The 27,302-nt window shown below is 46.4% G+C and overlaps 1 protein-coding gene across 7 annotated transcripts in view; it reads right to left on the bottom strand.

The window, feature by feature from the left end:
• The window catches only part of CCDC13 (coiled-coil domain containing 13), a 64,718-nt gene extending 39,365 nt beyond the window's left edge, over window positions 1–25,353 (bottom strand). For 3 of the 7 annotated variants that reach the window (XM_009201077.4, XM_009201081.4, XM_009201076.4), the window contains exons 1-6: window positions 24,772–25,351; window positions 11,960–12,186; window positions 10,603–10,751; window positions 6,076–6,218; window positions 5,438–5,527; window positions 681–797 (exon numbers count right to left, since the gene is read on the bottom strand). In XM_009201077.4, the coding sequence (XP_009199341.2) occupies window positions 681–797; window positions 5,438–5,527; window positions 6,076–6,218; window positions 10,603–10,751; window positions 11,960–12,180 (720 nt within the window). In that variant the 5' untranslated portion in view covers window positions 12,181–12,186; window positions 24,772–25,351. Of the gene's footprint in view, window positions 1–680; window positions 798–5,437; window positions 5,528–6,075; window positions 6,219–10,602; window positions 10,752–11,959; window positions 12,187–24,771 lie in introns of all 7 variants that reach the window. The other 4 variants (XM_009201082.4, XM_017955541.3, XM_003894599.5 and 1 more) reach the window with 3 other exon arrangements.
• Between the last annotated feature and the right edge of the window lie 1,949 nt (window positions 25,354–27,302).

The raw sequence follows: 27,302 nt of genomic DNA, 5'->3' as shown, positions 1-27,302 counted from the left end.
CGCTCCAGCTTGTGACCTGGGCCCCTCTGAAGCCTGTCACAGAAACCTGATCCAGCGTACCAAGTCTCTGGCGCTTGTTTCCACAATAGAACACTGTTTTGGAAATCTTGGCCAGTCTGAGTGGTTCCAGCAGGGAAGACAAATGCCAGAGAATTTGCTATGTAAATAAAAATAAATAACGAACCAGCTGGGCCTGTGTCCCAAGTCTGAGCATTTTCCTTTGAAAGGGTCCTTCAATACACAAAGAACCTCTTCATTTTCTGTTACAGACAGCAAAGCAGAAGGCAGGTGCTGGCAGGCTTCCAAGTTAAGTAAGGGTGACATTAAGGGGAGACCCAGGATCTACTGGGGCACAAATTGTGCAGCGAAGGCTTAATGGACTCTCCCTGGGTGGATAGCACTGTCCTCCTCAGTCTAGAGCTGGGCAGGCACCACAAGGGCATCTATGCTGCGGGGGTGGGGGTGGTAGGCTCAGGTAGTCAGCGACTCTGCCCACCAAATGGGTATGGACCAAGGACTGGCGGGAGGAAGGACTGGATCTGGAGCCTGACCCAGAGCAAGCAGTGTGCTCATGGGGCTGAGCACTCACGGCTCCAGAATGGAATCCACTGTGCCAGCCGTGCTCTTCCCAAGTCCAGCCCCAGCCACACAAGAAGCCCCAAGCCCTGGCTCTGAAAGACCTTCTGTGCCATCCGCAGCTCCTGCTTCACAGACTGGATCTGGTTGCGGAGGTCACTCATCTTCAAGTTGGTGGCTGCCAGCCTGTCCTGCAGGGCCTTCACCTCTGGGGTCTCTGGCTGGGTGGGAAGGACAGGAGAGAAAGTAGTCGTTTATTGTCTACATGGGAACAGTAATCATAGCCCCCATTTATCCAAGTCTGTGCCAGGCACTGTGCTAAGTGTTTGACATGGAGTAACTCATTTAATCCTCATAAACCCCTGTGAGGTAGGTTCTCTTGTAAGCCCCTTATAGATGCAAAATAGAGGCTAGTGGAAGGTAAGTCCTCTACTTGGGCTATCTGGTTAATAAAGGTGGAACCTGGATTTGAATCCTGGCAGCTTAACTTTGGGACTGAGCTTTTTGCACAGTGTTGCACACACACATGGGTGCATGCCTTACCGTACAGGTGAAGCATCTGGAGAGAGCGGCAGGCTCCACGCCTCCCAGACACTTCCTGGGTGTGGACCCTCTGCTGTGCTCAGAGATTGGCATCACAGCTAATCCATCTTCACTCAGAATAAAGAGGAAACCACCTTACTCCCAGAAGACAAGCCCAGCGTGGCAGGAGAGCCACAGCATCCTAATTCAGGATCCGCCTCTCCCAGATTCGTCAGCTTGGGCCTTGGTTTTTTGACAGCTGAGGGGCCTTGGGCTCTCTTTCCTAGCAGTGACCACTGTAATTTCCAAATGTTCATCTCTGTGGCTTGAAGAACTACAGCAACCATGAAAACTGCCTGCTGGAACTCTTAGCAGTGACTTTTTTTTTTTTTTTTTTTTAACCCAATGTTTTATTTAAACTATCTGGATGGAAATTTTTCTTAAATGGGCTGACTACCTCTCTGTCTTCAGTAGACACTCCTGTGACTCATAGATATTTGACAAAGGGACCTTCAAGGTCAGCCCATTCAAACCCCTTCCATAATGATGAAAATAAGGCCCAGAGAGGGGAGGTAATTTGCCTTCAGGCATACAGCTGGTTGGGGTGACACAGGTGGAATTAGAAAGAACACTGGTCCTTCCCCTGCCCTGGCTGACTCTTCCAATTTAAGCTGCTGCTAATGCTGGGCATCATGGCCACAGAAACGTTGGTTGTCAGGCTGAGCATCCCATCGGGCAATGATGCTGAGGCCCTCTGCTACTGCCCCAACAGGGCAGAGCAGCTGAACTTCAGGAAACAGGGCTGGTACTACAGTGGCTTTCTGACCTTTCTCTATCAGGCACAAACAAAAGCTCCTGTGAATGCTAGTGTGAAAGACAGATCCAAGTATACTGGGTCCAGGAATTTCCACAGACCCCAGAGGCTCTGGGCAGCCCGGCTGAAAACCACTGGCCAAAGAAACTAGACATGGACACCTGGTCCAGAAACCCTGGCCTCATCCAGTGTCCTCATCTATGGAAAGGGTATGCAAATACTTCCCTGTTCCGCTTCCTCAGAGCACCACTATCAGGCTAAAGAGAACAGCCAACGTGAACAGAATGTGCCAGCTGAGAACTTATATGAAGCATAGGTGTATCTTTTTTTTTTTTTTTTTGAGACAGAGTTTCACTCATTGCCCAGGCTGGAGTGTAATGGCATGATCTCAGCTCACTGCAACCTCCGCTCCCCGGGATGAAGTGATTCTCCTGCCTCAGCCTCCTGAGTAGCTGGGATTACAGATACCTGCCACCATGCCCGGCTAACTTTTTGTATATTTTTTAGTAGAGATAGGGTTTCCCGGCTAACTTTTTGTAGAGATGGAGTTTCACCATGTTGGCCAGGCTGGTCTTGAACTCCAGACCTCAGGTGATCCAACTGCCTCGGCCTCCCAAAGTGCTGGGATTACAGGTGTGAGCCACCATGCCCGGCCATCCTGTTTTTAAAAGTATATTTTGTTCTGTGTTCTTCCTCCTGTCTGGCCACCTGCCATCCCTGCGTACTCTGTTGGGTGCCTGCCTCTTCTCCTGTTAAATGTGTGGCTTTGAATCTGCCCTGGGTTGGGAAGCAACACCCCTCCACCCCCTGCCACGCCCCTGCCCTGCCTGTCAGGTCTCCAGTGCCATGAGCCCCAGTGGCCCTGACAGTGGGGGTGCTGAGAGCTGTGGGAATACGTGTACTTCCATATGGCTGCAGTGACCCTGCAGCATCTCTTTGATCTGCTCAGAGCATGGAAAAAGCATACAGATTGGATCTGACTCTAGAACCTGGGCAGTGATGCCCTGTCCCAGTCTCATTTTCTCATCTGTAAAATGGGGATATGTAATGCCAATCTCCAGGGAACCCGTGAGGGTTGCTAAGACAATGCATGTCAAGGATGCTGTCTGGGGCAGGTCCTGATGGAGGGCAATGCTGGCAGGCCTAGCTTGGCTTGAGTGGGCAGCTGGCAAGTGGGCTGAGGGCCAGATGGTGTTCTGGAGAGGGCTGGATCAGGCCCCATCCTCCTGGCTTAGGCAGCTGAGCTAATCCTACCTCCAAGCCATTTCAGAGTTCTTTCTGCCCAGAGTGAAATTCCACAGGCTTTGTGGGGGACCTGGGTATGGGCACACTCCCTCCCCTACCCGAGGCTGTTTTCTTTGAGAAAATAACTAAAACACAGTCCATGGGGAGCAGATAATGACAATGCCGCTCACATCACAGCCTCCTGAAGCCCCAAGCAGAGGGAAGGGTGTTCAGCTCCACTCTGGAATGTGCTTTGGAGGCCTAGGGTTGGAATGTGGATTGAGCCTGCAGGCTTCTGGAGTGTGGCTTGGGCTTGGGCTGCCCTGAACAGCCTAATGAGGGGGAACATTGCTTTTGCTCTCGCTCCGATCAGGAGATGCCAGGGAGAACACGTGGTACTGATGAATTGAGATCTGCAGCCCATCACACACTCTTCTCTCTGGAACCTGGAACCTCCCATGCTCCCTGTGGCCAGAGAATAAAGTCAAAACTCCTGCTCCAGCTGCCATTCAAGGGCTCCCTCTATGGGTGACTTCACCCCAGCTTTTTTGGCTTACATTCCCCTTTTCTCCCTTGTGAGCTCTGGGCTGCAGTCAAATGTTATCCAGCTGACACTCAGTTCACCTTCCCCATCTTCCTTCTCCAGTAAGGCCAACTCAGGGATGCCCTCCTCCGTCCCACCTTCTAGCTGCAACCTTAATGGAGGGTGGACTCCCCTGTGAGCTCAGAGCACAGGGGCCATCCCTGAAGGCCCTGTCCACATCCTGCCTTCAAATGACTCCTCATTCCTCCTCTGGGATTCTCCATAGACAGAGCCTCTGTTTTTTTTTGTTGTTGTTGTTGTTTGTTTTGTTTCTTTGTTTGTTTTGAGACAGAGTCTCACTCTGTTGCCCAGGCTGGAGTGCAATGGTGCAATCTCAGCTCACTGCAACCTCCGCCTCCCAGGTTCAAGCGATTCTCATGCCTCAGCCTCCCGAGTAGCTGGGATTACAGGCATTTGCCACCATGCCTGGCTAATTTTTGTATTTTTACTAGAGATGGTGTTTCACCATGTTGGCCAGGCTGGTCTCGAACTCCTGGCCTCAAGTGATCTGCTGGCCTCAGCCTCCCAAAGTGCTGGGATTACAGGCGTGAGCCACTGCACCCAGCCGAGTCTCTGTTTTTGATTCCCTGTGTCACAGGGCTTAGAAAATCCCATCAGGCTGAACAAGCAGTTTCCTATCCAGGGCAGCCCTAGTTGGGGATGTGGAGGTGCTCAATGTGTGGAATAAACCAGGGGCAGCTTAGCAGTGTCCTCTGAAGCCAGGAAAGGCCCTAAAGAATACTCAGTCCAGCCTCTGTAGAGGGCAGAACCCCTCTGCCGCCTCCCCAGCAATGAGACAGGTTTACACAAGACTACTCTTGAGGAGGCACATTCACCCCCAAACCTGAGGGGCCCATCACTGCACAGCGAGGACTGAATTCTCCTCAAGGAAGGCACAGGGCAGTCTGATCCCAGTGTAGGCAGCAGGGAAGATAGGGCTAGAAAACAAGCACCTAATTGGGAGTCCTGGGGCTTGGCTGCCTCTCTCACCAACTGGCCTGGCTTCCCAAGAAAACCCTTGGTGAAGCCTCCTGGAATGTTCTTTAGACTCTGATGTTATTTACTGTCTGGTGTGGGGATAAACCAACCCACTAGGTCAGACTGACTTCCTTTCATGGAGCTGCAATTCCCACCTCTTGAATTTCATGAACTGTCACTGGTTTAGTAAAATGGGCTCTGGGGAACAAGTCCCCATTTCCAACAGCCACTTTTACTCTGTAGATTTGGAGCTCTACGAAAGGGAAAGTGTTCATAATATGAACTGCCCCATAAAGAACAGGATTCCACTGGGCAGTGGTGAGCTCCCTGTCCCTGGAGTAAGGTGGAGGCTGGATGTGTCCCCAGTAAGGAAGCTGTACAGGAGATGGCTGGGCTGACAGTGGGAGGTCAGTTGGACCAGGCCTTCCCTCTTGATCCTGAGGCTCTAGTGTTCCAGGGTTCTCAGGCTCCTCCCAGCCTTCCTTACTGGAGACAGAGTTGGAGCTACACCCTCCATGGCTTCCGACAGGACATTCTTGGCCTCAGGCCATACACTTGGTACTGTTCTCTGATGTCTGCTCTGAGGATGCAGCAATGGTAGACAATGGGCATCTGGCTCGGCAGCGCGGTTGGGGGTTGGGAGTGGACCCCAGGTAGAGGTACCTACACACCCGTGGAGGAGGGGAGGCCCAGGCCCATGGCTGCCTCGCGGACTCTCCAGCACAGAAGAGAATTCATACCAATGCTCTGTCTCCCATCTGGGCCCTCAGTGGCTTGGCTCCTGCGTCGGTGGCCCCCTTGGCTGACATTCTGGTCAGGGCTGTCTGTAGCTGAAAAAGCAAACCTCGTGCTTAATACTCTGCTCAGCGATTGTGCAGCCCAAGGAAAGCACTCTGGTGCCTTGTGTGTGTGGTTACCTATGTTGGTGGTGTGTCCTTTTAGCTCACTTTAGGATCATTAATGGAAGAATTCTCCTTTAGAAACAGCTCTGGAATGGAGAGGGCTTAATTGATTGTCTGACCCATTCCCTAATCGCACTATAAAAGCAGTCCAAGGGTTCACTAACAGCTTAATAAATAATAATGCTACACCCATAATCTGTCTCCTGAAATTCCAACAACAGCCTAGGAGGTGGGGCATAAAAGAATGATGGATTTCAGGTTACAGATGAACAGATGAGGCTAGAGACACCAAAAAGCCTGTTGGAGGGCAACAGAATTGAATTTAAAATGCAGCACCACCATATACTGCGTGACTTGAGAAAGCCTCTTAACCTTCCAACTTCAGCTCTTCCAGCTACATATGGAGAAGCTAGGGAGGTTCCCTCTTGCCCATGCTGGGAGTCCCCTCCAGAGGGAGAATGACCAAGGACCCTCACTTCCCGCTCCAGCTCCTGGATGCGATTGGTCAGCTGCTTCACCCTGGTTTTTGCACCCTCTGATTCTGCCATCAACAGCCGGTTCTTTTTTGATAGCTCCACAATTTTGGTGGCGACCATGTCTCCGGCTACACCAGCTGTCCCTAAAATGAAAGGAATGGTGAGGTCAATTAAAAACACAGGCATACACATCAAACTCATGCCCCACCACCAACAGCACCAGGGCCTTAAAAGCTAAAGCTGCTTGGCATGAATGCTCATGAAGGGGCACTAGTTTAGGAGGGTCATCATATACCTAGCAGCCCTGGGACCCAACTCCAATGAGTGGAAATGCAGCCACTCAGAGGTTCAGTATGTTCTAGGAAAATGATAAAAACAGAAAGCAGAGTTTTAATTCCATGAGAGTTAGGTTTATCACTCCAATGCTTCATGACATCCTCAGTGATAGGATTACATCCATATCCCTGTAATTTTGCTGTGCCCTCTAATGAGCAGGATGTAGTCCCCTTAGGCCTTCTATGACTCTGGGCTCAACCATTTGGCTTGCTTTGGCCAATGGCATGTTAACAGATAAGGTGCAGATAAGGTAGAGGTTTAAAAACCACTCGTGCAGTTAAACTCGCTGTGTTTGCTTCTGCCCTCTCCACAGGAAGAACATACCTGGCTGGCTGGTCTCAAGAATAGAAGAGAGACATGTTGAACAAAGTGGAACCAACCTAGCCAAGCCTGGCCTAGATCCGCCAATCCCCAACCAACCCCCAGATGTTTAAGCTCAATACATGCTTACTGCTGCTAAGATTATGTGGTTGCTTCTTACACAGAATTTGGTGGTAACACCTACCCAATAGAAAGGCATATATTCATTTAGCAAATATTTATTTTCCACCAAGTGCTGGGTCCTCTTGGTATTAGGGATTCAGTGGTGGATAACAAAGACTTATGGAGTTTACATTCAAGTAGGGAAGACAGATAATTTAAAACATCAAATAAATAAATATGTATTCTAATATGTAGGAGGAATAGGTGCTAGGAAATAAAACAGAGCTGGGCAAGGGGGTAAGAATGAGGGAGGTGATGCTATTTTAGATGGAGTGGCCAGGAAAGGCTCTCTGAGAAGGTGATGTGTGAACAGAGACCTGAGTGAATGAAGTGAGGGCTCAAACCATGAAGAGTGCTCTCACCTAGGAAGAACATTCTAAGCAGAGGAAATGGCAAGTACAGAGGTCTGGAGGTGGAATGTGCTTAGAGTATCTGAGGACCATCAAGGACTCCAGAGTAGCTGGAAGGCAAATTGCAGTGGGCCAGGGAAGGAGGCTGTGGAAGGTGACTGGAGGATGTGAGTGGGGGAAGTTGCATGGTATGGGAGCTGTGTGGAAGGCAGGCAGCGGGAGCTAGTCCAGCATGGTCACTGACTAGGTGGGTAGCCCTGACAGTCCCTTGCCCTCTGGAGTGCAAATCCCCCATCTGTGTAATGGCAGATGTGGTCAGATGGTCTGCAAGTTTCCTGAACACTTCTGACACTGTAGCAGGGAGTAACTGGCAGTCCTATTTTTTAGTCCTACTTTTTAACATGACCATGATATGCCTCAGAACAAGATGAAGGGTGACAACTGGTGGAAAGCAAATAGGCACTTGATGGCTTTCAAATCACCTCAGCCCAGGCTTGCTCTTGCCAGCCTGGGCAAGGCAGTGAGTGGGGCAACTAGGAGTAGCTGCCCTTGGAATCTCATGTCTGCTGAAGAGGACAAGGACACACCAAGAGAAAAGGCTCAGAACAGACCTGGAGCCCTGGAGTATCTAGAGGGAGACAGGCCCCATTCAGCACCAAGATGGCACACTTTGCTCCCTGGCTCCTTTAATAGGTTGTGTGTCAGGAGGGTGTCGGGGGTGGTGATAACAAAGGATCACTGTGAAAAATCATGAACTCTGGCAGTTAAAGAAATGCAATTTCAGCAGAGGTCTGGTTCTGGTTAAGATGGAATAAGCACACTCTACCCTGTCTCTTTCGCTGGATACAATCAAAAGGCCTGGATAGGATGTGTAAAGCAGTTACCTGAGGGTTCTGGAAGTAAATGGTAGCAAGCCTACTGGGGAAGGAAACCAGACCTAGAAGTACAAATGGTCCAGTGGTACGTTTCCTCCCAGGACTCAAATCAGCACAAATTCTGGAACTGGCCATCAGAAAGAGGTCCAAGACAAGGTCTTTCTAGTCCAAAGAGCAGGAAGTGGGGCTCGGACAGAATGGAAAAATCCTCTGGGTATTTTTTTTTCCTATTCTTTCCCAACCTTGTCTCCAGGCAAGCTCTACTGTTGAAGCTGCAACCCCTTGATAAATGGGGGCGGCAATGGATGGGCAAACACAGAAATGCTAATTATCGGCTAAATAGAATAGTTCTCCCTTTGGGTTCTTTAAAATATGTATAATAGTTGAAAGCAAAAAGTATAACACTGACCGATGAGATTTTCAATATATATAGATATAATACATATAAAAACTGCAATAGAAAGGGAGAGGTAAAGGGACCTGGATGATGGTAAAGTTTCTACGTTCCATTTGAAGTGGTAAAATATTATTTATATGTAGACTATGAAAAGGTAATATGTATTTTGTAATCACTAGATCACTTAAAAACTGTACAAAAAATACAGTAAACAAACAAAACCCAAAAGCAATCACTAAAAATCCAGCCAAAAGAAACCCATCTATCAACTCTCAGTAGCCTGTCACTTGCAGCACAGTTTAAAAACATAAATGGAGGTCCGGCACGGTGGCTCACGCCTGTAATCACAGGACTTTGGGAGGCTGAGGCGGTTGGATCACAAGGTCAGCAGTTCGAGACCAGCCTAGCCAACATGGTGAAATCCTGTCTCTACTAAAAATACAAAAATTAGCTGGGTGTGGTGGCGCACACCTGTAATCCCAGCTACTCAGGAGGCTGAGGCAGGAGAATCACTTGAACTCAGGAGGCAGAGGTTGTGGTGAGCCAAGATCATGCCACTGCACTCCAGTCTGGGCAACAGAGCAAGACTCCATCTCAAAAAAAAAAAAAAAAAAACACATAAATGGGCTTGTCAGATTTTCTCTCCAAAATGTGAGAATGGAAATCAGAATGATGACTTCAGAGTGAAGACCGGATTTAAATGGTTTTCAGGGACACTTAGGGCTGGCAGTCAGATGAGGCCATGACCAAGTCTGTGTTTTGGCAAAGATTGCAAGAGACAGTTAACAATGAGAGGGGCTGGGGAAGAGGGAGTAACCCCAGATCTGCTTCCCAGGTCGGCTGGGTGGAGATGTGTCTCCTGCTCCTCCTGGAGCCCATCAGCTTCTCTACAGCCTTGCAAAAGTGCAAGCAGCACCTTCCACAGCTGAATCCATAGCCAGGCTGAGAGTGTAGGCTTCCTTAGCCAGGCTTTGTGTTTTTTGTTTCAGACAGAAAAGGTCAAAGAATGGAGGGAGGTGCATTAGGCTACCATGCGTCCTTAGGATACCAAATTCCCCTTTCTTTGTAATTCAGCATTGACTGATCAGAGCTTTGGTCCTATGAACTTACCTATCCTCAAATGCATTTACTCTCAAAGGCAAGGAGGGGTAGTCTGGTAGATGTTGAGTCAGCCCTGTTGCTCTCTGTGATTGGTGACATCTATAATACTTTCTGATTTATTAGCCATTTAATTGGCTAACCATTGAATTGCTCAATGGGTGTATACATAACAGAGGACAATCAAGTCCAAAGTCCCCACTACATCAGCAGGGCGAAAGTCAAACTCATAACCACAGAGATTATTGGCTCACAACCACAGATCAAAGGTCATTACCAGACCTGCAAAGCCAAAGTCCTCACCAGATTCATGGGGCCACCATGAGGTCTCCATCAACACAGCTAAGGTCTAGCCCAGACTTATAGGGCCAAGGCCCAGCCCAGACCTTGGTGGTGGTTGGGTCCCATGATATCCTCCCAGAACAGGTGACTTCCCTGTCTCATCTACCTTTCTGGAGCAGCAACAGCAGGTGCTGTAGAGTTCATACCTGGCTCTACTGGGGCCTTTTTTTTTTTTTTTAAGACAGGATCTCACTCTGTTGCCCAGGGTTCGGTGCAGTGGGGGTGATCATAGCTCACTGCAGGCTGCTGGGGCTTTTTTATGTTCACAACATAACATGTGAGCCAGTATACCAAGGAGAAATGGATCCTGCCAGTCCTTGAACATGCTGCGAGCATGATGGCGAACCCTTGTCATGAGTCCCAACTAGATCACCAACACTGCCTATGATGCTTGCCTGCTGGCCCTGCTGGCCCATTTTTAAATCCCTCATTGCTCCCTGTGCTCCCATTTTCTGGTGGGCTGGCCTCCCTGGGGCTGCTCTTTTCCTCTACCCTCTCCCTCACTTCCAGGACTCCTCTGGACAAGCTTGAACAAAACTGACCCTTGGCATTCTCTTGGGCACTTGGCTCCCTAGAACCTGCTGTTTGCCCTGTCTGTAGTCCCTGGACTGCAGGACAAGGACTGTCACAACAATGGTGGAGCTACCTGTGAAGGCAAGTCTGTCCTCTTCTATTTTCTTTTTGAGGTGTTTGATTTCAAAGTCCCTTTCCTTCAGCAGCTTATACAATCGCCCATTCTCATCCACTGTTTCCCTGAGCTCATTTCGAAGGTGTTCAATCTCATCTTCAAGCACCCTACAAGGCAAAGGCAGAATTAATCCTCCTCCAAGGCAAAGGCCCTGGTGGGCAGGGGTCAGTCCTCCACTGCCTAGGTGCACAGACGGACACGCAGATGCAGACACACACGTGAAAGAAGAAAGGTTTCAATGTTGTTCATTAGCTGGCTTCAATAGGGAGTTATAAAAAAAAAATCCACTCAGAATTCATATTTCTTTTAAGCATCCATGGAACATGCATAAAAATATATTACAGGGCTGGGTGTCATGGCTCACGCCTCTAATCCCAGCACTTTGGGAAGCCAAGGCAGGAGTTTATGACTAGCCTAGGCAACAAAGAAAGACCCTGTCTCTAAAAATAAGAGAAAAAAAAAATTAGCCAGGCATGGTGGTGTACACCTGTAATCCCAGTGACTCCAGAAGCTGAGGTGGGAGGATTGCTTGAACCCAGGAGCTTGAGGCTGCAGTGAGTTATCATCCTGCATTCCAGCCCAGGTGACAGTGCAAGACCCTATCTCTTAAAAAAAGTATTATAGGCTATAAAGGGAATCTTAGCAAATTCTAAATAATAACATTACACAGACTATTTTCTCTAATGGCAAGTGACTGTTTTAGAAATCAATAATAAAGCCGGGTGCGGTGGCTCAAGCCTGTAATCCCAGCACTTTGGGAGGCCGAGACGGGTGGATCATGAGGTCAGGAGATCGAGACCATCCTGGCTAACACGGTGAAACCCCGTCTCTACTAAAAAATACAAAAAACTAGCCGGGCGAGGTGGCGGACGCCTGTAGTCCCAGCTACTCGGGAGGCTGAGGCAGGAGAATGGCGTAAACCCGAGAGGCGGAGCTTGCAGTGAGCTGAGATCCGGCCACTGCACTCCAGCCTGGGCGACAGAGCAAGACTCCGTCTCAAAAAAAAAAAAAAAAAAAAAAAAGAAATCAATAATAAAAAATAGAAATAAAACAAGAAAACCCAAAACTCATCATATGTTTGGAACTAGAAAAACACCCTATACTCCTAAATTATTTGTGGGTTAAGAATAAATCATAATATGTATTATAAAGCATTTAGAATGAATTGACCACAGAAGCTGTATGAAAACTTGTTAAATGCAGCTATAATTAAGGCTCTAAGCTTCCATCACTTTTAGCTGCATTTTACAAGTTTTGCTATAGCTCCTGTGGTACACGCACACACACCCCTGAGAGATTTCAAACTTGCATTTACCTCTTCTCAAAGCTGTTTTTCGAGTTTGGCTCCCCTGTGTGGAGAAGGCTGAGGCCATCTGAGACCTCCAAGGGCTCCTCTGGGTCATCAGCTCTGCTTTTGAGGCTCAGTTCTTTTTCCCTCTGTTTCTCCATCTGCTTCTGTAACCGTTTGTGCTGCATTTCCTGCATTGCCTTGAACTGGAGCCGCAAAATGTTCTGTGAGGCTTCATCTGCTGCCATCCTGCCCTAAGCATCAGAAAAGAAGCCTGAGCTGAAGCAAACTCCACACCGAGCACTCAGCACACAGTCCGCCCTGTCTGTGGCCCCAACCCTGAAGTTTACTGCTTCGCGTTGCATGTATGTCCATGCAGAAGCCTGAAAGCCCCAACCTCAACTCAGATCACTAGAAAGCCAAGGTTGAGCTGAGCATCCTCCCCAATTCCTGAACATGCCAACAGATTGCACATGGCATCAGAATAGTCTCCATTACTCAGACTCAACACTTGACTCTTGCCTGTCCCTTAAATCAATAGCTCTCGGCTCTGGTTGAACATTAAAATCCCCTAGGAACTCCTATATAAAAATGCCTAGGACCATTTCTAGACCAACTGAATCCCAGTTTCTAGGAATGGGGCTTGGCCATCATTTCTTCTTTTTCTTTTTAAATTCAGGTATAATTCACATGCAATAAAGTACATAAATCCTGACCATACGGCTCAGTGAATCTTTCCATAGACATATACTTCTGTGGTGACCACCCAGATCAAGGTATAGGGCATTTCCAGTCCCTGAGCAGGCTACTTTGTGCCCCTTCCAGTGAATCATCCCCCAAGACAATCATTATTCTGACTGTTACCATTGAAGATTAATTTTGTTTGGTTTCTTTTTAGTCAGTCTATCAAAGAATAATTTATGTACAATAAAATATACCACGTTGGGTGCAGTGGCTCATGCCTGTAATCACAGCACTTTGGGAGGCCAAGGCTAGTGTACTGCTTGAGACCAGGAGTTTGAGACCAGCCTGGGTAACATGGCGAAACCTCATCTCTACAAAAAATTGGCTGTGGTGGTGCATGCCTGTAGTCCCAGCTACTTAGGAGGCTGAGGTGGCAAGATTGCTTGAGCCCAGGAAGTGAAGGCTGCAGTGAACCATCATTGTGCCATTGCATTTCATTCCAAGTAACAGTGAGACCCTGTCCCAAAAAAAAAAAAAAAAAACCCACCAATTTTATGTGTACAAATGAGTTTTGACAAATATATTCACCTGTGTAAACCACTGCCACCATCATGAAAGAACATTTCATCACCCCAGAATCCTCCACGTGCCCTTTTGCAGTCAATTTCCCTGCCAATCCCAATCCCAATCCCAGGCAAACTATGGTCTGCTTTTGTTCACTTCAGTTTTGCTTTTTCTGGAATTTCATATAACTAGAATCATACAGTAGTTAGCCTTTTGTGTCTGGCTCCTTTTTTGCTCAGCACTACCTTTTTGAGATTCATCCATGTCATTGCATGCATTATAAGCTCATTCCTTTTTATTACTGAGTAATATTATGTTGTTTAAATAAATAACAATTTGATTATACATTCACCTGTTATTGGACATCTGAGCTGTTTCCAGTTTTGGCTATTATGAATAAAGCCATTATGAACATTCATGTATAGAAAGGTATTTGTGTGAATGTGTGTTTTTATTTCTCTTGAGTAAATACCTAAAAGTGAAAATTCTGTTTTATATGGTAAATTTATGTTTGACTTCACAAGAAACTGCTAAACTGTTTGCCAGAGTGGCTGTACCATTTTACATTCCTACTAGCAATGTACAGGAGTCCCAGTTGTTCCATCCTTGTCAGCATTTAGTCTGGTCAGTCTAAATTTTGGACTTTCTCGTTAGTATGTAAAATGGTATCTCAGCCGGGCGTGGTGGCTCATGCCTGTAATCCCATCACTTTGGAAGGCCAAGGTGGGTGGATAACCTAAGGTCAGGAATTCGAGACTAGCCTGACCAACATGCTAAAATCCTATCTCTACTAAAAATACAAAATTAGCCAGGCATGGTGGCATGTGCCTATAATCCCCGCTACTCGGGAGGTTGAGGCAGGAGAATTGCTTGAACCCAGGAGGCAGAGGTTGCAGTGAGCCGAGATCACGCCATTGCACTCCAGCCTGGGCAACAAGAGCAAAACTCCATCTCAAAAAAAATAAATAAGTAGGCTGGGCATGGTGGCTCATGCCTGTAATCGCAATACTTTGGGAGGCTGAGGTGGGTGGATCACCTGATGTCAGAAGTTCGAGACCAGCCTGGCCAAAATGAAGAAATCCCATCTCTACTAAAAATACAAAAATTAGCTAGGTGTGGTGACACAGGCCTGTAATTCCAGCTACTCAGCAGGCTAAGGCAGGAGAATCACTTGAACCTGGGAGGCAGAGGTTGCGGTGAGCCAAGATTGAGCCATTGCACTCCAGCCTGGGCGAGGTTGCAGTGAGCCAAGATTGCGCCATTGCACTCCAACCTGGGTGACAGAGCAAGACTCTGTCTCAAAATAAATAAATAAATAAAAAATATATAAATAATTAATTAAAATAAAATAAAAATAAAATGGTATCTCAATGTGGTTTTAATTTGTATTTCTCTGCTGACTAGTTATGTTGAGCATCTTTTCATGAGCTTGCTGACCATGTGTATATCTTCTTTTTTTTTTTTTTGAGACTGAGTCTGGCTCTGTCGCCCAGGCTGGAGTGCGGTGGCCGGATCTCAGCTCACTGCAAGCTCCGCCTCCCGGGTTCACGCCATTCTCCTGCCTCAGCCTCCCGAGTAGCTGGGACCACAGGCGCCCGCCACTTCGCCTGGCTAGTTTTTTGTATTTTCTAGTAGAGACGGGGTTTCACCGTGTTAGCCAGGATGGTCTCGATCTCCTGACCTCATGATCCACCCGTCTCGGCCTCCCAAAGTGCTGGGATTACAGGCTTGAGCCACTGCGCCCGGCCGTGTATATCTTCTTCTGTGACGTGTCTATTCACATTTTTTGACCATTTTAAAATTGTATTAGACAACACAATTTACACTCACAATACAATCACTCACTGTTACTGAGTGATCAGTTTCTTATACATTCTTGATGTTTTGTCTGTTTGAACTTCACATAAATGAAATACTAGAGCACAGACACTGGAATTATTAAAAGCTCCCCTCACGACTTTAAAGTGTAGCCAGTGGTAAGCATCCCTGCCTTAAACCAACCTCAAGCCACATCATCTACCTATCATCCAATTGATCATAAATCTTGTTTATTTTCCATAAATGTCCTAAAATTTGCCCCCATGTCTCCATTCCCACGGATACCAGGCTCATAACCACCTTGGGGTATCTGCACTTGCTGTTACCTCTCCCAGGAATGCCTTTCCCCCAGACATCCACCTTATCTACTTCCTCTCAAATGTCACCTTATCACAGAGGTCTCCTCATATCCTATTGTAGAAGGCATCCCTGCCCTCACTCCCCATGCCCTTGCCCTGTTTCATCTTCCACCATGGCACTGACAGTCACCTGACACATTATATTTTGATTTGTTTACTTGTTGACTGCCTCTCTCCCTCCCCACCAGCTTCACAATGGCAGGCACTGTGTGTTGTTCACTGCTGTATCCTCAGTGCCTATAGCAGGGCCTGGTATGTAGCCGGCATGGAATGAACACTTGGGGAACAAATGAATAACATTTGCTGAGGGACTAGTTTCTCTAAACCACAGTTCTGAGTCTGACAGACTCCTGTGCAAAAGCTTCAGCAGATGCCCCTTAGCCACAAAGCCAAGTCCAATGGCTTTAAGTGCTTTGGATGTGGCCTCTGTGTCCTTCTAGCCTGTTTCCCCTTTCATAATGCCAAGTTCTAGCTAGTTGTGTTGACTTGCTCCTCTGTTCCTCTACTGCCTTCTTCCTCCAAGGCTTAAATCTTGCTGATCCTCCTACACCCAGCACGAATACCATGGTCCTTTTCTGACCCTCCAGGAGGAATACTCTACGTGCCCAAACAGCCTCAACTGCTCTATCTGTACCTTCTCAATATACTTATCTCCATCTCTCACACAGGAGTGGTCCCAGAGCCTGTACCCAGTTACTCTTAAACTTGCTTCAATACCAAATCCCCAGGATACAATCTAAAAATGCTGATAACCAGGCCCCACCCCTAGACAATCTGATTTAAGTTAGTCTGGAGTGGAGACCAGGTGTGGGATGGGATAACTGCTGCCCAGGTGGTTTTAATGTGCTGTGGGCTGAGCCCAGGGTTTGGCAAAGGTCAAACAAAAGCAGGAGCTGGTGTTATGTTGAAATTCCTTACCAGGCAGCTCTGCCCAGTAAGACAACTATAAAGAATTAACTCAGAAAACCTGTATTGTCCACACCCACACATTCCAAAAAACAGGTTTGGCCTTTGACCGGCTCCTAAGAGAGAATCTCTGAGCCCTTGGACCATCCTTCCCGATGAGAGTGTTTTTCTTCACCTGGGCCATTCCAGTCCATGTTAATTAACAAAGTGATTCATTGCCAGGTGCGGGGTAGGCTGGAGGGGGCTGGAAACTGAGTGACTAAGGTCAACTGTACCTATGTAACCATCTCCTAATAAAAACCCTGGACACCAAGACTCAGGGGAGATTCCCTGGCTGGCAATACTCCATGTAAGTTGCCATGAATTGTTTCTGGTAGAAGTAAGTACTGTTAGCATGACTCTACTGGGAGAAGACAGCCGGAAGCTTGCACCTGGTGTCTCCTGGACTCTGCCCTATGTGCCTCTTTGCTGATTTTGACCTGTATTCTTTCACTGTAATAAACAATACATGCCTTTGGCTGGCCCAAAGGCTATATCCTCTGTTAAAAGACAAACGTTAGGCAGGCATGATGGCTCACACCTGTAATTCCAGCACTTTGGAAGGCCAAGGTGGAAGCATAGCTTGAGCCTGGGAGGTTGAGACTACAATGAGCTGTGATCGCGCCACTGCACTCTAGCCTGGGTGACAGTGAGACCCTGTCTCCAGCATAAAAAAAGAAAAACTTCAAACAAATCAAATTCAACAGAATTTAATTGAGCAAAGAATGATTCACAAATCTAGCAGCCCCCAGAACCAGAATAGATTAGGAGTGACTCCTGGGCTGCCACCTAGTTGAATAAGATTTATGAACAGAAAAAGGAAAGTGATAAACAGAAAGCACAAGTGAACTGATTACAGCTGGCTGTTTGCCTTTTTTGAATACAATTTGAATAGCTGGCTGCCTGTGATTGGCTGAAACTCTGTGACTTGTACAAGAGTAGGTTACAGTCTGTTGAAATATCTAGTTAGGTTACAGTTTACTATGTACAGAGAAACCTTTAGGCTGAACTTAGAATATATAAGAAAGCAGCTTTAGGCTATAGTTAGTTTAACACATCCCACAGACATTTTTGTTTGGCTCTCACAGAACACTATGTTAGGATTTGAATTTGTTGCCAACATTCAAATAATTGCAATTTCAATATCAGATTTCCAGTGTCAACAAAAGCAGTCAAACTCTGTAAAATATTTGAAGAGAAGTACTCTTTTTTTTTTTTTTAGACGAAGTCTCGCTCTGTCACCCAGGCTGGAGTGCAGTGGCGCAATCTTGACTCACTGCAACCTCCGCCTCCTGGGCTCAAGCAATTCTCCTGCCTCAGCCTTCTGAGTTGCTGGGACTATAGGCATGCACCACCACACCTGGATAATTTTTGTATGTTTTTGTAGAGACATGGTTTCACCATGTTAGCCAGGCTGGTCTTGAACTCCTGACCTTAAGTGATCTGCCCGCCTCAGCCTCCCAAAATGCTGGGATCACAGGTGTAAGTCACCTCGCCCAGTCTGAAGAGATTTATTCTAAGTCAAATATGAGTGATCATGGCCTGTGACACAGCCCTCAGGAGATCCTGAGACCACGTGCCCAAGGTGGTCAGGGCACAGCTTGGTTTTATACATTTCAAGCAGACCTGAGACATCAATCAAATACATTTAAGATATATACTGATTTGGTCCAGAAAAGCAGAACAACTCCAAGGTTGGGAGAGGGGAGCTTCCAGGTCATAGATAGATTTAAAATTTTTCTGATTGGCAATTGGTTCAAAGAGTTACTATAAATAGAAAGGAATGTCTAGGTTAGAATAAGATCATTTGATCATGCAAATGAAGCCTCCAGGTAGCAGGCTTCGGAGATAATAGATTGTAAATGTTTCTTATCAGACTTAAGGTCTGTGTTGATGTTAATTAAACGTTGGTCAACTTCTCCTGAATTCCAGAAGGGAGGAGGGCATAATGAGGCATGTCCCACCCGCCGCTTTCCATCAAGGCCTGAACTGGTCTTTCAGGTTAACTTCAGAGTGTACTGGCTGAGAAGGAAATCCATTCAGATGGTTGGGGGACCTCTGAATTTTATGTTTGGTTTACACCAGCTTCTCTTATAAAAGTTTACAGATCTGGCAATGCTGGGCCCATAGTTCCACATGGACAGCAGCTGCTATGCAGAGTTCCTTTGGTGCACAATATGTTCTTTCCATTAAACCACCATCCCTGCCACTTCCAGATGCTGCAGCTGGCTCATCAGCTGCCCATTATCACTGCACATAAATGTTGTTCTTTCTCTTAATGTTCTTTTTCTCTGCTGAATTCACTTTTATTTCCCATCAGCCACAGCAGATGCTTTGGGTTTGTGGCTCCTGTTGAGGATTAAGCCTGGTGGCATCTCAGGCAGGCTTCAGGCACTCCCTCTACCTGGGAGGCCTTCCTCCCAGGCCTCCCCATCCCAGCCCTTTACTTTCCCACTAACTCCCAGTTAGCCTCTAGGATTCCCCTCAGGGTACCCTGTAGACTCCCAGAATCCCTAGGGCACCTCTTGATCACTAAACTTAACCTCAGTGTATTATAATTATCTATTATTTTATTTATATTACTTCCCTTTACAAAGAGACCTAAGGGCAGGGGTCCTAATATCTTATTTGCTAATTCTCAGCATCTTGCCCAGAACAGGCCTTCAACTAATGTTTGTAGAATTGTCACTGAATGAATGAATACAGTAACTTGTAAAGCTTTTCTCCTTTTCCACTCTCAATTTGCACTTGAATTCACTGAGGAACTGGTACTCATTGAATGTACACTGTGCCCCAGGCAAATTACTTAACCTCTTTGCTTTCGTTTCCCATTTGTAAAATGGGACTCTGATACTTACGAACTTCACAGGGAGGTTGTGAGATTAAGTGAAAGAATGCATGGAAATAATTATCATTATCACTGTATGAAAAGTGGTGTTCTTGGCCCAGTGAAGCCTCTGGGATAGACAGCAACGTCTGCACTGAGAGGACACCTATGGTCCAGACCGGCCCCCAGAGTATTAGTATCTAATCTGTGCTATTCATGAGGCCAGTGGAGATTTGGAATTAATTGATCTGGGCTGTGGCCAGGGTGTCTATTTTTATTTTTATTTTTTTGAGATGGAGTTTCGCTCTTGTTGCCCAGGCTGGAGTGCAATGGCATGATCTCAGCTCACAGCAACCTCTGCCTCCTGGGTTCAAGCGATTCTCCTGCCTCAGCCTCCTGAGTAGCTGGGACTACAGGCGTGTACCACTATGCCCGGCTACTTTTGTATCTTTAAAGCTTCCCAGGTACGCCTAACATTAAGCTGGTTTGAGAATGAGAGGTATTAATTCCTCTGAGAGGCTGTCTGGGAAGAGAGAGGCTGCAGGAGAGACAGGCATTTTAGTCAATTTGAAGCTGAATGCAGAAGAAATTGGCCTGGGTGGGAAAGGGACGGTGCCTGAGTAGGGGGCAGAGGGCTTTCCTGCCAGAAGAACATGTGCAGGGAATGTGATGAGTGTGGGGAACTATGAAGGGTTCAGAATGGCCAGAGGGCAGGGCACATTTGGGGAGGCACCAGAAGGAGGGTCTGATCTGCCCAGCTAAGGAGCCTGGACTTTATCTTGAGGCGCTGGGGATGTTCAGAGGGTGTACACAGGATCACCTTTGCCTTCCGCAGAGCTGGAGGCAAAGGGCCTAGTTAGGAGGGGGTCTCTGGGAAGCCATGTGGGCCTAAATCAAAACTGCAGCAGTGGAGATGGAGAAGGGGGAACAGGAATTGCTGCCAAATGGAAGGGACTGAAGGCAGCTATGTGGAGAAGGAGAGGGGAGAAACCTAGGTGGTTTGGGTTTGAGTGATTGGGGAGAGAGCAGGCCCTGACAGAGGAGCAGTTTTCCGCGCTGCAGACAAGGTGGTGGACTTCGAGTGCTGGGTGGACAGCTGGCTGGCTGAGATGCTGAGTGGGTCTGGGGTTCAGAAGGGAAGTCTGAGCTGGAGCCTCAGGTAGTTGAAACCTAGAGTATGAACAAAGCAGCATAAGGAGAAGGTGCAGAGTGACGAGGTGGGAGAGAGGGAAGGAGAAGGAAGAGGAAGAAGAGGCAGCTGGAAGCAAGTAACAGCCTGACAGGTTTATCTTGCCTGCTGTCCAGAAAACCAATACATGGAAAACAGCCAGTTTTGCAGCAAAGAAAGAGTTCGATTGGCCAGTCAAGTGAAAGGAAGGAAGGTAATTCTCAAACCTTCCTTTCACTGCAGTGAGCCATGATTGCGCCACTGCACTCCAGCCTGGGCGAAAGAGCGAGATCCTGTTTCAAAAAAAAAAAAAAAACTTCCTCTCCAAGAATATTAGCAAATTGAATCCAACAATGTATCTGAAAAATTATACCACATCACCAAATAGGAGTTACTTTAGGTATGCAAGGCTGGTTTAACATTAGAAAATCAATTAACGTAAACCTATCACATCAGCAGGCTAAAGAAGAAAAGTCACACAATCATATTAATAGACACAGAAAAAGCATTTGACAAAATCCAGTGCTCATTCATGATAAAAACTCTAAGTAAACTAGGAATAGAAGGGAACTTCTTCAATTTGATTAAGAATATCTACAAAAAACACACAGCTACCATCATACTTAGCGGTGAGAAACTACACGCTTTCCCCCTAAAACTGGGAACATGGCAAGACGTCCCTTCACTCTCATTCAGCATCATACTAGAAGTTCTACCTAATGGAATAAGCCAAGAAAAGGAAACAAAAGATACATATTTTGGAAAGGAAGAAATAAAATTGCCTTGGTTGCAGATGACTGATTGTCTATGCAGAAAATCTCAAAGAATCTATTAAAAAAAAAAAACAAAAAAAACTCCTGGAACTTATAAGTGATTGCAGCAAGGTTGCAAGAAGTAAGGTTAATATACAGAAGTCAAATGGTTTCCCACATACTAGCAATAAGCAATGGAAAACTCAAGTTAAAAATGCAATGCCATATATATTAACATAAACATTGAAATACTTAGGAATAAATCTTACAAAATATGTGTAAGATCTATACTAGGAGAAACATAAAACTCAGAAAATGAAGAGGCCGGGAGTGGTGGTTCATGCCTGTAATCCCAGCACTTTGGGAGGCTGAGGCAGGCGGATCACTTGAGGTCAGGAGTTTAAGACCAGCCTGGCCAACACGGTGAAACCCTGTCTCTACTAAAAATACAAACATTAGCTAGGCGTGGTGGCGCACATCTATAATCCCAGCTACTCGGGAGGCCGAGGCAGGAGAATCGCTTGAACCCGGGAGGTGGAGGTTGCAGTAAGCTGAGATCACTCCATCCACTGCACTCTAGCCTGGGCTACAAAGCAAGACTCAAAAAATAAAAAAAATAAAAAACAATAAAATGAAAGAAAAGAGAAGCCATAGAGACTGGAAGAAAACCTGCCAGACACATATTTGACAAAGGACTATATCCAAAATATACAAAGAATTCTGATAACTTAATAATAAGAAAATACCCCAGTTAAAAAGTGGGCAAGGTCAGGGTGTGGCTCATGCCTGTAATCCCAGAATTTTGGGAGGCCGAGGTGGGTGGATCACCTGAGGTCGGCAGTTCGAGACCAGTCTGGCCAACATGGTGAAACCCTGTGTCTACTAAAAATATAAAAATTAGCTGGGCGTGGTGACAGGAGCCTGTAATCCCAGCTACTCAGGAGGCTGAAGCAGGAGAATTGCTTGAACCTGGGAGGTGGAGGTTGCAGTGAGCCGAGATCATGCCATTGCACTCCAGTCTGGGCGATAAGAGTGAAACTCCATCTCAAAAAATAATAATAATAATAATTTAAAAAGCGGACAAAAGATCTGAACAAACTCCTCAACGAAAAAGAAACACGGATGGCAAATAGACATGAAAAGATGTTCAGCATCATATATAATTAGGAAATTGCAAATTAAAACAAAAATGAGATACCATTACCTACCTATTAGAATGGCTAGAATCCAAAACATTGACAACATCAAATGATGGCAAGAATGTGAAGCAACAAGAATTTCCATTTATTGCTGGTGGGGATGCAAAATGGAAAAGCCACTTTGCAAGACAATTGGGTAGTCTTTTTCAAAGCTAAACATAGTCTTGCCCCGTGATCCAGTAATCATATGTATCCAAATGAGTTGAACAACATAGCCACACAAAAACCTGCACATGAAATGTTCATAGCTTTATTCATAATTACCAAACATCAGAAAAAAACAAGATGTACTTCAGTAGGTGAACAGATAACCTGGTACACTCATATCAGGGAATATTATTGCGTGATGAAAAGAAATGAGCTATCAAGCCACGAAAAGACATGAAAGAAACCTAAATGTATATTGCTAAGTGAAGAAGCCAGTCTGAAAAGGCTACGTACTATATAATTGCAAACTGTATAATATTCTGGAAAAGGCAAAATTACAGAGAAGTAAAAGATGTCAGTGGTTGTAAATCCCTTCTAAATGAAAAATATCAGTGGTTTCCAGGGGTTGGGGGAAGGAGGAATGAACAGTAAAGCCTAGGAGGTTTTTAGGGAGGTGAAACTGTTCTGTATACTTTAATGGTGGATACATAGAATTAAACATTTAGCAAAACTTGTAGACCTGTACAACCTAAAGCAATGAATGCTGGCCAGGTGTGGTGACTCACAGCTGTAATCTCAATACTCTAGGAAGCCAAGATGGGAGGACCACTTGAGGCCAGGAGTTTGAGACCAACTTGGGCAACATAGCAAGACCATATCTCTACAAAAAATAAAAAAATTAGCCGGGTATGGTGGCATGTGCCTGTGTTCCCAGCTACTCAGAAGGCTAAGGTGGGAGGATTGCTTGAGCCCAGAGGTTCCAGGCTACAGTGAGCCATGATCAGGCCACTGCACTCCAGCCTGGGTGACAAAATGAGACTGTCTCAAAACAACAATAACAACAACACAACAACAACAAATGAACTCTAACGTAAACTATGGACTTTAGTTAGTAATAACATACCAATATAGTTGTATCAACGATAACAAATGTACCATACCAATGCAATGTGGAAGATGTTAACAACAGAGGAAACGGGAATATGGAATGTGTAAAGGAAATGTTTTTTGTTCAGTGCTTCCGGAAATCTGCTTTAAGTCTATTAATTTTCTTTTAAAAGTAAAGGCTAAGCCGAGTGCAGTGGCTCATGCCTGTAATCCCAGGACTTTGGGAGGCTGAGGTGGACGGATCACCTGAGGTCAGGAGTTCGAGACCAGCCTGGCCAACATGGTGAAAACCCGTCTGTAGGAAAAGTACCAAAATTAGCCAGGCATGGTGGCGGGTGCCTGTAATCCCAGCTCCTCAAGAACCCGAGGCAGGAGAATCGCTTGAACCTGGGAGGCAGAGTTTGCAGTGAGCCGAGATCGCGCCACTGCACTCCAGCCTGCGCAATAGAGCGAGACTCCGTCTAAAAAAAAACCAGTAATAATAATCAAAAATAATAAAATAAAGGCTAGAGCTGTATGGAAAGAACTCTTGGCTCAAGTAGGATTTAGAGCCAGGGAGTGGGAAGAGTGGCACCCACTCGGGAGTCCTATGAGGCAGCAAGATCCCACAGGCTGTTGAGTGCATAGGTGACAGGGACCAGTGAGAAAGGACTGAGACCCCTTGCCTCATTGGCCTGCCACTTTCTTTCATTGTTTTTCTCTTCCTCTCTCCTTCTCTTTCTTCTTTTCTTTTTTTTCTTTTTCTTTTCTTTTCTTTTTTTTTTTTTGAGACGGACTCTCGCTCTGTCCCCCAGGCTGGAGTGCAGTGGCGCGATCTCGGCTCACTGCAAGCTCCACCTCCCGGGTTCACTTTCTTCTTTTCTTTTACTGTGTTCTTTTCGAGTATTCTCAACAACAGCCTGAAGGCCTGGAGGTGTAGGGGAGCCGCCCGCAGATGCCTAGTTTGGCGCCCTATACACTGCTAGCATCTACGTAGGGATGGGTTTGGGATGGGAGCGGGGTGATGCTCTGGTTCTCCGGGCTGGAGTCCGCGCGTGGAGGGGAACTCCCTCTTGCGAGTCCCCCAGCAGTCCTGTAGGGGCTGGGCCTGGAAGGGGAACTGGGAGATGGGGAAGTTCACGCCGCCGGGTCCCATCTCACTGCGGTGCGAGAGGGCACTCCGGCAGAGGCCCAACAGACAGCGCTTGTCAGGCGGACCTGAGTTCGAGTTCTGACTGTGCCATCTACGCTATGACTTTGGGGCAGGCGACCCACCCTCCGCGCCTCACTAACCCATGTACTGCATGGAAAATAAGCGTCTTCCTGGGGAAGAAGAGGGCTGTGTGTGAAGATTCAAAAGACCATGAGGGAGTCCTCGCGGGCGCCCGGCGCCCGGCCAGTGGCAGCACGCTCGGGCTGGGGTTGCGCTCAGGATTGGGTCCGCGCCCCCGGCGGCTGCGGGCTCTCTCCCGGCTCCGGCCCGGCCCTTCCGCCCTCCCCGGCACTTACAGCGGTCTCTCTCCACTTCTCTCTTCTCGGACTGCAGCGGCTAGGTCACCTCCTCCGGACGCCGGCACGCGCTGCCAGGGAAACCGTCACCAGGGAAACCAGTGACGTCACTCGCGCGTTTTCAACGCGTCTCTACGGGGGCCGAGAGGGCGCCAAGAGTTCTGAAAGTGACAGAGGCGCTGAGGGCGCGCTGGGCTGGATTCAAAGGGGCACCATCTCGAGTGCGCTGGAGATTTTAAATCTTCTGGAGTATATTTTTTAGAAAGTTTTGTGGACCAAACGTTCTGTACAGAGATGCCCATTCCTCTCTCCTGCTGGGGAGTTAAACAGCGAACGATCTCACCATGAAATTTAAAGTAGCCGTTCAGACATACTTGAAAAATGTGAAACAGTGTGGGGAAAGGCCATGTTATGATGGTGAGTGAAGGAAGCAGGACGCAATATAGCAATGCTACATAAATAAAGTTGCATTTATTTCAAACCTGGCACTAAAACAATACCGAAATAGAAGTGTTAAAAGTGGTTATATTTGGCCGGTAGAATAGCAGTGCTGTGTTTATTTTTACATTTTAGAGGATTTTTAAAATAATGAACAGCGTTTATTTTCATAGAGGAAAACACTTGCATTTTTTTTTTTAACTGCACCTTCCAATTTAAGACATTACTATATTTCAGGGCAATATGGGGGTGGGAGGCAAATTTCTAGGAAAGATGGTTCAAGGGAGGCAGTCTGTCTGTCTATCTATCTATCTATCTAATCTAATCTATCTACAGAGTCTCGCTGTGTCGCCCAGGCTGGAGTGCAGTGGCGCGATCTCGGCTTATTGCAACCTCCACCACCCAGGTTCAAGCGATTATCCTGCCTCAATCTTGCGAGTAGCTGGGATTACAGGCACCTGCCACCACACCCGGCTAATTTTTTTATTTTTAGTACAGACGGGGTTTCACCATGTTGACCAGGCTGGTCTTGAACTCCTGACCTCAGGTGATCTGCCCGCCTTGGCCTCCCAAAGTGCTGGGATTACAGGCGTGAGCCACCGCGCCTGGTCAAATATTTATCCAGGCCTTCATAATTTGAAAATCTTGGTAGTTGTTTTTCTATTTTTTTTCCTCATAAGGTGAATGAATACCCATCCCATAGACATGCATACATAAGATATGGCACTAGACTGCCATCAGCACTGCAGGTGTAAACCCGAAGTTTTCTGATACAGGAAAAACAGATCTTTTCCACTGGTCTCCAGTTGCTGCCTAGTGACCTGAGGGTGGGAGACCTATAAATATACAGGTGGCAGCAAAGAGACAAGATAAAGAGTAGGATTCAAGTAGATGTGAGCCCCAAAGGATTAGGGTCTTTTTATATGGTGTGTGTAGTGGGGAGTATCATTCGTTTGCCTCATGACCACGATAGGACTATGTGGTATAGGAAAAGGAATAGCCAGGTCTACTTAGAGGGCTTCTGGAAAGCATGGTTCCTAGCAGAAAGCCAGGTTTTCATTAAAGTAAGAACATGCTGTGAGAAAATTAGGGATGCAGGAGAATTTCAGAACAGACATTCTAGAATGTATGTATTAAAAAGTTTGGGAAAGGGGGAAACATTTGCTCCAGCAATCCAAGGATTATTTTTGACAAGGATATCATTTTTGCAGTAACCCATTTTTTCAAACCCAGGGATGATTTTCCTCTAGATTTGTTACTTTTCCACTGTCACCAGTAAGGCTCTCATGCCATCTTTTTTCTGCCCAAAATTCTCTTGAGAATTTTCTTTAGTTTATAAGCTTGACATTTTATCATCCAAGAAGCTGGAGAATCCAATCTGGGTCACCAGTATTTCCTCATGTAGAGTATACAGATGTTTGTTGATTCCAGCCCACTTTGTTTCTCTAACCAGAAGTATCTGTAGGACGCTGCTCTTTGTATTTTGCTTTTTAATTTGAAATTGTATTGAGATTGTTATAGAATCACATGCAGTTGTAAGAAATAATAGAGACCCCTGTATACTTTTCCAGTTTCCCACAATAATAATATTTGCAGAACTTTAGTATAATATTACAACCAGGATATTGATATCGATACAACCTACTCCTCTTAGATTTCTCCAATTTAACTGTACTTTTCTTTTGATTTATCATATGTCAGTTTGTGTATCCACAGCCATCAAGATACCAAATACTGGCCGGGCACAGTGGCTCATGCACGCCTATAATCCCAGCACTTTGGGATGCTGAGGTGGGCGGATTATTTGAGGCCAGGAGTTCAAGACCAGCCTGGCCAACATGGCAAAATCCTATCTCTACTAAAAATAACAAAAATTAGCCAGGGATGGTGGTGCTTGCCTGTAATCCCAGCTACCTGGGAGGCTGAGGCATGAGAATCGCTTGAACTCAGGAAGTAGAGGTTGCAGTGAGCTGAGATCGTGCCATTACACTCCAGCCTGGGTGACAGAGTGGGACTCTGTCTCAAAAGAAAAAGAAAAAAAAAAATACCAAATACTTACTATCACAAGGAACTCTGTTGTGCTTTTATAACTA

The sequence above is a fragment of the Papio anubis genome, chromosome 2, assembly GCF_008728515.1.
Source record: "Papio anubis isolate 15944 chromosome 2, Panubis1.0, whole genome shotgun sequence".
In the NCBI taxonomy this organism is placed as follows: domain Eukaryota; kingdom Metazoa; phylum Chordata; class Mammalia; order Primates; family Cercopithecidae; genus Papio; species Papio anubis.
The sequence above is the reverse complement of the archived record's forward strand: the minus strand, read 5'-3'. Positions and strand labels throughout refer to the sequence as shown.